General features: G+C 37.5%; 1 protein-coding gene across 1 annotated transcript in view; it reads right to left on the bottom strand.

Annotated features, from left to right (window-relative positions):
- LOC119425773 (chloride channel protein 1) overlaps positions 1-11,287 on the bottom strand; it is a 40,231-nt gene that overhangs the window by 10,882 nt on the left and 18,062 nt on the right. The window contains exons 13-19 of the mRNA XM_037693321.1: positions 8,408-8,477; positions 7,371-7,481; positions 4,277-4,490; positions 3,362-3,495; positions 3,108-3,199; positions 1,371-1,463; positions 1,193-1,280 (exon numbers count right to left, since the gene is read on the bottom strand). Of these exons, the coding sequence (XP_037549249.1) occupies positions 1,193-1,280; positions 1,371-1,463; positions 3,108-3,199; positions 3,362-3,495; positions 4,277-4,490; positions 7,371-7,481; positions 8,408-8,477 (802 nt within the window). The remainder of the gene's footprint in view (positions 1-1,192; positions 1,281-1,370; positions 1,464-3,107; positions 3,200-3,361; positions 3,496-4,276; positions 4,491-7,370; positions 7,482-8,407; positions 8,478-11,287) is intronic.

Here is an 11,287-nt window from a genome sequence, read left to right as displayed (position 1 = left end):
ATCTATCTATCTATCTATCTATCTATCTATCTATCTATCTATCTATCTATCCATCTATATGCAAAGGTAGCATTCTTTAAGGAAATCAGTGCTTTAAGATGCAAAGCTGCTTTGCTGGTTGACATTTTGGTCAAACCTTGTAAACTTTATGCAATTATTCCAGAAGCTTCGATCAATCTTCAAAATTTTGACTGAGTTGAAACCATCTGGATCGGCTCCAAAGGTCTGTCACTTGCAGACTTGCACTGAGTCTGTTGTGGATCAGTCTCAGCTATTATACCAAGTTTTAGCTCTATATCTGTAAAACAGACTTGATGATAGCATTTTTCGTCTTTTTTTAAGGTCAGTTGGCTGTGGCAGCCATTTTGAACCAAGTTGACTCAAAAAGGTATCTTATGTAGATTTACACCCAGTGATTCCGCTCTGCAAGTTCCATCAAAATACATCCACGGCATGAACCATCCATAGGTTCATGAGGTATTTTGGGAAAACGCAGGGACATGAACGCTCACTCGGACACAAGAAATATTTTTTTAAATAAATATCTAGTTGTGCAGCTGCAGGAAACTTCTGCAGGATTTGTTTTTGTCCAGGGATAAAACAAAAATAAAATTAAAAAGACTCAGCAAAGCTGTTTGTAATAAACAGATATATTGCATGTATTATTTCTGTGAGTAATGATAACTTGGATGAAAACTAAGAACTTGTTTTCCATTATAGCTCCTAAAACTGACTGGAGAGGAAACAGGACTTGGCAAATATGAAAATTCGGTACTTGTACTTGGGAAATACTGTGTGCAGTTTTTGAGCTATAACCTGAGCAACAGATTAAATCCTTTTGTTTTAACGCCTTTATTTTGAAGAAAAGGCTGAGCAACAATATATCGACGTTTCCCTGAAAGTGCTGCTCCATATATCACCCAACGTCTCAGTGGAACTCCACAGTTTGTATCTCTCTCTTGAAGAAATTGGTTAATCAGAGGAGCACTTCACTTTAATAGAAACCGGATTGGAGGGTTCACAAGTAGGTGACGGACTGCAAACTGCCAACGACAACAAGTCCCTGTCTTTTACACATTCTGAGTCCGGTGGGGTCGTTTCTTTTGCAGCAGCGAGTTAATTATTTCCAGTATATTAGTAAAAGAATGCATCACTTCCACGAGAAGCTGAAATATGTCATCATTCAACTCACCGGGTGCAGGAGGAGTGTGGTTCGATGAAGGCTCCTGAGGTTTTGGAACGGGGATGGGGCCGTTTCTCTCCTCCTGAACTGGACTGTCCTGCAGACGACAGAAATGTAAGCGCTGGGTGCTGATAAAAATGAGATTTGTTTAAAAAAAGTTAAGAAATAAAGGAAAACAGAGACGTGCCTTCTCTTTTTCCTCCTCTTCTTCCTCATCCACAAAGGCGAACGACTCCCAGCTGTTTCTGTGACACAGATTCTGCTCCTGCAGGCTGCGACCCTGAACTCACAACCAGGAAGACATTTCAGCGCATAACACCCGGTGTTTTACTTTTAATCGCTACTGCGCTCGTCCTGAGTGAGATCAAAGGTTTCCTCCTTTGAGGGTTTTAAAAGAAGCATCCTGATTTTAGTTTCTGCTTTCAGTTACCAACATTTACGAATAGGACGTGGCATTATGGTCGCTTTAGCACTTTTCTGTGAACAATCGCTGTACTTCGAATGTCTCCCTATTTATCAAATGTACTTCTTTTTCCTGCTAAGTCAGTAAGTCCATTAGGACCAGCATCTTTCGGTTGCAGAGCACTTCTTACAAGAAGCATCTGACTGATTTCACTTCATGGGATTTTTCTCTTTTCATTTTCTCTCTGTGGACACGAAACCAGCCTCAGCTGAATATCTGCGGCGCTCAGGCTGCTTCATTTATTTGCACAATCATGATCCAAATTAAACATAACCTTCTTTTCAATTTAGGCCAAACATTAAGCCAATTATTGCATTTGTGATTATGCTTGCACACTTATCTTACATAACCCAACACTCGTTTGCTCCGTGAAGGAAAAATTTCCCAATATCTCATTGGACGCAATTAGAAAGGCGCTTAACATAGTTTATAATGGTGTTCCAGAACGTCTGCACAGAAACATAAAACTACGGCAACATGTTTGCACCAACTACTAGTGGTGTGCGATACTGCAAAAATTAGTTTCGCTCAATACCAAGTAAATACAGGTACAGTATCTCCTATACTTATACCGATACGATACCTTGAATAATTACGGTGAATTTTGATGACGTTTAAGCGTTTTGTGATTTTTTTTTTTTATTTGAATCATTTATTTATTAAAACCCAAGATAGAATTAGGCCAAGTCTATAAGTAAATAAAATATACTTTATTATAATTTAAAAAAAAATTGTTTTGTTCATGAGTGGCATTAGAAGAAATTATTTCAACCTTTGTTTGTCTTAATGGAAATATTTTCTTCAAATTCTTCAAATGCTCATCACACTGTGGCCAGTTTAAAAAACATAATATGATATTGGGATTACAGGAACGGCTCTAAAATGGTTTAAATCATATATATCTGAACAGATTCCAGTTTGTAAATGTAAATATGAATATTCTTCTTGCACTAAAGCTAGTCATGGAGTTCCTCAGAGTTCAGTGCTTGGACCATACTTTTTTGTTATATATGCTTCCATTAGGTAATATTATTAAACAGCATGGGATACATTTTAATTGTTATGCTGATGATACACAGTTATATTTGTCCATGAAAACCGAATGAATCCAATCAGTTACTTAGACTACAAGCATGTCTTAAAGACATAAAAACCTGGATGACAGTCTGCTTTTCAACTTAGACAAGACTCAGATTTTGGTTTTTGGACCTGAGCATCTTAGGAATAAATTTTGCAGTCTTTAATCAACTCTAGACGACATTAATTTGGCCTCTAATTCTAATGTTATAAACCTTGGTGTTATTCTTCCTCAAAGCAGTTTGCTGGCTCCTCAGATAAACAATGTCATTAATTTACTTTTTATGCTATATAAATAAACTGAATTGAATTGAATGGAATTGGTTAACCTGTTGGAACAGATTAAATCTGTAAATGGATTATCTTCTGTCTGATGGCACTCACCTGCATTATCAGTCTTCTTTCAGGCGACAGCCACCAGTCACAAAGAGCCAGAAGCTCCACCCGGTCGATGCTGCCCAACAGAATCATTGAATCTGGAAATAAAGACAAAACAAAATGAAGTGACACAAACTTTGATTATGACTCAACTAATCTAATAATTTTGAGAATTTAAGCTGTATTTTTTTTTAATACATGATGAATGTTTTGCATCTGCAGCCTATAATTTTGTTAAAACTTTTTTTTTTTTTTTTTACCTTTTGAGTCGACCAGTGGGATCGTCTTCAGCGAGGAGGAGTCCAGCAGGTGTTTGACTTCTCTGTATGTCAACTGGGAGGAGATGAACTTCACGTCTCTCACCATAATGTCTTCCACAAAGATGTTGTACTGGCTGTGGATGAGAAACAGAAATGGACTAAACGTTTGATTGATAATGACAAATATAAAAAAATAAGCATTTTCTATATGAATTTCAATTCAGTCTAAATGCTGAGCTAATATAGTCAAAACTAGCTAAAAGCTAAAATGAGCAAAGCAGCAGCTAAAAACTAAACACGAATCCAGTTTTATAAAAATAATTAAAAAGCCAAAGTATTTTGTTTAAATATTTAAAGTTGTTTATTCATTTCATTGATAAAACTGAAATTAAAGTTAAATGTTTCAATAAGTGTAAAAGTTACAAAAATTAAAAGTGTCACGACCTGAATGAGCCGAACATTTTCATATATAAATGGCTGAAATAGCCGAAGTATGCTGAAATAGTTATGAGTCCAAAATCCACATGGAAGAAAGATGGAGTTTAAACAAACACAACTTACCAAAAGTTCTGCTAAATTACACATTTTTTCCTCTCAACACCAAAAATTATTGTATCTTTGGAAAGTCCGAAAGGACTGAAGGAATTAATAAATTTAAGAAGGAATTAAATAGTTTAGTTGCGATCAAACAAGACATTTTTTGTTATTATGTACAAAGTAAAAGAAGCTTATTTAATTGATAATTTGGTCATTAAGAAGACAAATATTGTGGAATATTTATGAGCTTGTAGACGTAGAATTGAGTGCTTAAACATCTTAAATGAAAAAAATATATATTGTTTCACTTTTGCATAACGCACCTTTTTAAACCAAGACTGATGAAAATGACTCCTGCGGCTGATATTAAACACCAACCTCATGTGTCCAAAGCCAAGCTCTGGCAGGTATGGCAGCTTTTTGACCTGGATGATGGAGTCGTACAGCGAGGGCTGCAGGCCCTGGGCCACCATGTTGGCCAGGATTACTGCCACCATCATGGGCAGGATGTGGGAGATCTGTCCTGTCAGCTCAAAGCAGATAACAGCAGTGGACACCGTGTGAGTTACAGCTCCGGTCAGTGCTGCTGCTCCTGTCAGGGACATGGAGGGAAAGACGAGACAATATGGCTGCAAAAACATGACAAAGACAAGTTGGAAGAAACAAACCGAACTGAACTGAACTGCGCTGGGACAAACTGTGAAATTCTTATAGTGGCTTAAAAAAGTGAGTAAAAGGAGCAAATATGTCAGGATGAAAGGCAACGCCTTATAAGTCAAATCAGTCCAAATATGTCTACTAAAGTGGAAAAAACACAAGTCGCTTCGCCGTGTATGTCACATCTATTATGTGTCACCGCTGACCACCAAGAAACGTGGGCCGGTGTTGCGCCAAAAATCGATTGGCTGCCAAATGGCGGCCATGGGAGCGTGCATGGGAGGACTTTAACAAGAATTTAACTAGAGTAACATTTAAAAACAATTATTTGTTTGCTTGACATTATAGCAAAGGTGTGTCTCAGTTTAACCTTTCCTTAATAAATGCACTTTAATGGTCAAATCAGCTGCATTTCGTCTGGGTGGCGCGGCGAAATGCAGCTGATTTGACGTTTGCTCCAGGAGTTTTGAAGCGAGACGAAGGTGGCTTTGTATGGCAAGCCAAGTGTCTCATTAATAGCCACTTTTACCTGTGAATGAGACACTTAATGATACACTTAATGAGACAGAACAGAATGGTACTTCCTCCAGTTATTTAACAGTCAACAATGGTGTACCACAAGGCTCAGTCTTATAGGACCACCCTCTTTTCAATCTACATAATGTAGGTCAAAGCATCCCTGATGCATCCTTACATTTCTATGCTGATGATACAGTTGTTTATTGTTGAGCTAAAACAGTTGCTAAGGCTTTCCAGCTTTTGCAATCTGCATTCAACAACATCCAGACTGATTTGTTCCACCTCAAACTTGTCCTAAATGCTGATAAAACCATGGGGATGCTTTTTTCAAACAGGAAGTCGGTCCCGGCGGTTCTTCTTCTGATTTTATCTTCAAATGGTGTACCCATTGAGTTTGTTGATTCCTATAAACATTTGGGTATCTTGTCTGACTCGCATTTCTCTTTTAAGATTCACATGGAAAACTTGGTAAAGAAACTGAAAGTTAAACTGGGTTTCTTTTTCAGAAACAGATCCTGTCTAACTCTGAATGCTAGGAAACTCCTTGTATCTGTGACTTTCCTTCCCTCCATTGATTACAGTGACATTATTTACATGAACGCTCCTACAAGAACCCTGCAGATGTTGGATGCTGCAGATGTTGGATGCTGTCTATCATGGTGCACTAAGATTCATAACTGGCTGTGATTATCGTACCCACCACTGCACCCAGTATTCAATGGTTAACTGGACATCATTAACTTCACGCAGACTCTCTCACTGGTACATTTTCATCTTTAAATCACTTCTTGGTCTGCTGCCTTCATACATCTCTTCCTACATGTCTCTGTGTGAGTGCAGCTACAGCGTGCGCTCTCAGGACATTATTACCTGCAGTGTTCCCTCAGTGAGGACTGAACTAGACAAAAGGGCCTTCTCCTACTCCGCTCCTGTTTCCTGGAATATCTTACAAAAAGATCTGAAGCTCTCGACCTTGACCTCTCTAAGTGGCTTTAAGAATCTGTTGGACTCCTGGCAGGGACCAATGCAGACATGTTCCTGTTTTTAGTTTTCTACATTCACCTTAGAATCAAGCTGTTTTTGCAACTCTTTTGCCATCCTATTTTAATTTGTTAAAAAAAATCTGTACGCCTCTTTTATAATTGTCTATTGTTGTCGCCATTGTCCATTGTTGTCATCATTCTTTGTTGAAATCAGGTCTCTCTTGTAAATGAGTCCTCAAGGCTCATTGGGATTAACCTGTATAAATAAAGGTTGAATGAAAAAAACTTGGCTTGCCATATCGCTCGAGGGCCCTCTAGTGGCTGAAAATGGTAGTGTTCAATATTTTCCATGTCTAAATAAATGAAATCGTCAGACCTCAGTCAAAAATTGGGTTATAAACATGGGGAAAAAAACAAATATTAGTCGCGTCGATGTATAAGTTGCAGGACTTGCTAATTTATGCAAAAAAAGGTGAGACTTATACGGCGAAAAATACGGTAATGAAGGAAGTGTTTAAAAAATAAAAATGAAGGCGAATGAAAAGAGACAACCTGGAAACTACGATGAAAAGGAAATAAAGTGCAGCTGATTGTGGATGCAACGTAAGAAAAAGAGAAGTCAAAGGTCCAAAAGATAAATGAGAACGTCCTCAGAAAACAGGAGCTAAAGTGAGTTAATAGAGAAGAAGGCATTAAGCTTTTAAAAAGAGAGTTGATCAAAAGGGCTGAAAGATCAATGGAGAAAAACAGGAGGGATGACCTTTGTAGAGATGAGAGAGAGAAACCGAGGGACGGCTATATTTCTGGGTCACTGGCTGAGGTGAGGACAGCAGAGTAAACCCACGGTGACATTTAACTGTCAGAGCAAAGAGACCACACGTTCTGATGGAAAGGAGGAGGAGAGGGAGAGGATGACAAACCAACAGACGCTGGGGAGATGAGGAGGATTATAGACGAGGAGGAGAACAAGTTGACAGCGAATGTTGACTGAAGGGCTGGAAAGTTTGAAATGAGGTGGACGAGACGCTGAAGCAGAAAGAAAATGGATGAAGTGACAGACGACAACAAGGATGAGGACAACTGACAATCTGGACACTTTAAAATCTGAGTGTGCAGGAGGATGAGAGCGGGAAGGAAGGTGGACAGTGTTGGTTAACTTCTAAAGGATCTGCTTTGATTGGATCACTTTTGCTCTGTTTTCTCAGAATTTATTTGTGAACAACGTGGGACAAATGGTGATTGTTGGAAGAAAAGTCACAGCTGTAGACATACTGCTAATAAAAGATAAACAAACAGAAAAAAATGAGACTAACCGATGACTGCGTATCCTCCAGGGATGATGCGGTACAGAATACCATCAAACAGGATCCCATGAGGAAACAGAGTGGCCATGATTTCGCCCACCATCCTGCCAAACGCAGCTCCTACAGGAGGAACAAGATGCTAAATCTGATGTGTTTTAACACTAGACTCGTGTGTTCTTTAAAAAGAGTCAGGAGTGAGGACACAAAGTTCCCAACTGCTCCTTAACTGGGTCATGAAACCACATCAAGTTCCCATCTTACAGCTAAAAAGGGAAATAATAGGAAAAGCTTGGAAATTACCACTTCAAAGTTCTTAACTCGATGCTCGCTGGCCAAATAATACATTTTTACCCACAAGCAATCTTAACATTTGATCCTTTTTTTAAAATATTTTATCCAATTTGAATGAGGAGGAGGCAAACGGCTCCACCAGTTTGACCTTGAAATGCAGAGTTCATGCAGTAAGGATGCACAAACATTTAAAAACTAATTAATAAACTGGCTTTTTCAGCACAAGTCAGAAGAGTAACTTTCCTAGAACTCAAAATTTGTATCAAACAAGGTTTTATTTAATAAAATATGAAAAACATGAACTTATCACATATCTGAGAATAATGATGGAAACAGTCGCCTAATGTTTAGTTGTGTCCCTTTTATTCATATTAATTTAAACTGTAGCCAAAATAATAAACACCTGGTGACACATCATAGCAAAGGTCATAGATTTTTTTTAAATATATATATATATATATAAAAATACATTTGCATAAAATATTCGTTATGGAGTTTGTTGCTTGGGGTAACAATATAAAGTATTTTAAATTAATGTTTGATAAAATAAACACAAGAAAAACAGACAGCACAATAAGGAACACATGTTCATTTTGAGAGCAAATAAATAAAAAATGGGATTATAGACATTTTTAAATCAAACAAAATGTAACTGTAAAGTTTTGTTCTCCTTTCTGAATTTACCACTCATATTAGCATTATTTATATTTTTCAAACTATTCTAATGATTAAATTGACGTGCTCTTTTTGCTCACCCAGTATGAAAACGGGCATGAAGGCCCCAGATGGGATGGGCATGGTGGTGGCCACTGCTGACATCCAGAACTGCAGGCAGAGACAAACAAACGTTCTTCAGTCAAAAAAATAAATAAATAAATAAATAAATAAATCAAAGCTGACAATCAACAAACTGAACAAGTTTAACTTTTATATGCTTTTATTTTGAAATAGATCCAGATTCATTCATATCTAGTTCTGGGTATACAACATTTTTCAGTTTTATTATGACTATTTTTTTTTACACATCCATCTTTACCCACTTAAGGTCACGGGCGTCACTGATGCCAATATCCAGCAGTCACTGTGCGGGGGGGGGGGGGGGGGGAAGACACCCTGGACAGGTCTCCAGTCCATCATAGTCTTTTACCAATCTAACACCATCTACAGTCGACTACAACCAAGTTGTTTGGTTTACAACAAAATGGTGGGTGATTGTTCTGAGACAGAGTTTCAATTTATACATTTGAACAAGAGAAAATAATGTCCAGCTTGATGAGTTTAGTAAAGTTTAAATGAGTATGCGGTGGGGGAGGGGACTCAGTTGACTTTTGTCCACCTTATTCCTGGGGGCTCTACTGTATAAATGATTCTGGGGACAACTTCCTGTCAAACAGGAAGTAGCAGTAGCATTGGTTAACCATGGTAGTGGAGCACGGACTGTGGTTTATTTGAAAGTAATTATCATTCAGTTTAGCAGATAAAATTGTGTTTTGTTTACATTTATTTAACAACCGTAAAGTTGACTAAAATAGCCGCGCTGAGTTCAGGTACCTCTTGTGTTCGCGGCTTCCTGTGAAAAGAGGTTTAGTTTCCATATCCTACATACAGATGAGGAATCAAGAAGAATGTAGCTGAAAAATGTGAACTTGAAGAGACCATCCAAAACGTTGCATGTGAGCTCATTTCAGTTTGATGACAAACGGCCGACGGAGGAAAACCTGCATCCTACTTTGTGTCTGGACTACAATAAACCATCGGAGCAGAGACGCTGGATCCTCAGAAGGATTGAAAACAGTGACGAGAACATCAGGTATGATTTCAAGTGAATGGAGGTCACAGCTTTAAACAGTGTTTGTTCGTCTTTCTCTGCAATGAACCCAAGCTCAGTGATGGAGGACTTTAAGGCTTTGGATGGATTCTGTGTCTGCTTTAAAGGTCAATAAGATTGTGTCCCACCTATTCACAAAACATCGCCAACCTTATTACTGTGAAGATACTAATACACCTCTGAGCTTTTCAGGTTGTTCATCACTTCACCGTCAGAAGAACCGAGTCAGTGAAGAGTGAAGTGAAGTCCTGCCACAGAGAAGGCCCTGTCACCTCTGCGCTTAAGACGAGATAAATATGCTAGTAGATGTAGCTAAATATGCTAGTAGATGTAGCTAAATATGTTAGTAGATGTAGCTAAATATGCTAGTAGATGTAACTAAATATGCTAGTAGATGTAGCTAAATATACTAGATGTAGCTAAATATACTAGTAGACGTAGCTAAATATACTAGTAGACGTAGCTAAATATACTAGTCGATGTAGCTAAATATACTAGTAGATGTAGCTAAATATGCTAGTAGATGTAGCTAAATATGCTAGTAGATGTAGCTAAATGTGCTAGTAGATGTAGCTAAATATGCTAGTAGATGTAGCTAAATGTGCTAGTAGATGTAGCTAAATGTACTAGTAGATGTAGCTAAATATACTAGTAGATGTAGCTAAATATACTAGTAGATGTAGCTAAATATACTAGTAGATGTATTTAAATATACTAGTAGACGTAGCTAAATATACTAGTAGATGTAGCTAAATATGCTAGTAGATGTAGCTAAATATACTAGTAGATGTATTTAAATATACTAGTAGACGTAGCTAAATATACTAGTAGATGTAGCTAAATATGCTAGTAGATGTAGCTAAATATACCATACCATTCCACTTTATTTATAAAGCACTTAAAACAGCAACAAGGCCAACCAAAGTGCTGTACAGACAAAACAACAGGTAACACACAAAGCAAAATACAAAATGAGGTAAATCAGAATATAGACATAAAAAACGATGCAGATAATGACGACAAACCAGTGTGGAGCATACAGGATCAAAACACAGATCATCTGGTATTGAAAGCTACTGAATGGTAGTGGGTTTTTAAACGGGACTTGAAAACCGAGAGGGAGGGGGCCTGTCTGACAAGCAGAGGTAACTCGTTCCAGAGTCTTGGTCCTGCCACAGAGAAGGCCCTGTCACCTCTGCGCTTAAGACGAGATAAATATGCTAGTAGATGTAGCTAAATATACTAGTAAATGTAGCTAAATATGTTAGTAGATGTAGCTAAATATGTTAGTAGATGTAGCTGAATATGCTAATAGATGTAGCTAAATATGCTAGTAAATGTAGCTAAATATGTTAGTAGATGTAGCTGAATATGCTAGTAGATGTAGCTAAATATGCTAGTAAATGTAGCTAAATATACTAGTAGATGTAGCTAAATATACTAGTAGATGTAGCTAAATATGCTAGTAGATGTAGCTAAATGTGCTAGTAGATGTAGCTAAATGTGCTAGTAGATGTAGATAAATGTGCTAGTAGATGTAGCTAAATATGCTAGTAGATGTAGCTAAATATGCTAGTAGATGTAGCTAAATGTGCTAGTAGATGTAGCTAAATGTGCTAGTAGATGTAGCTAAATGTGCTAGTAGATGTAGCTAAATGTACTAGTAGATGTTGATAAATATGCTAGTATATAGCTAAATGTGCTAGTAGATGTAGCTAAATGTGTTAGTAGATATCGCTAAATGTGTTAGTAGATGTAGCTAAATATGCTAGTAGATGTAGCTAAATATGCTAGTAGATGTAGCTAA

This window comes from Nematolebias whitei, chromosome 19 (genome assembly GCF_014905685.2).
Source record: "Nematolebias whitei isolate Nwh7 chromosome 19, NemWhi1, whole genome shotgun sequence".
Taxonomy (NCBI): Eukaryota; Metazoa; Chordata; class Actinopteri; order Cyprinodontiformes; family Rivulidae; genus Nematolebias; species Nematolebias whitei.
This window is presented reverse-complemented; position numbering and strand designations above follow the sequence as displayed.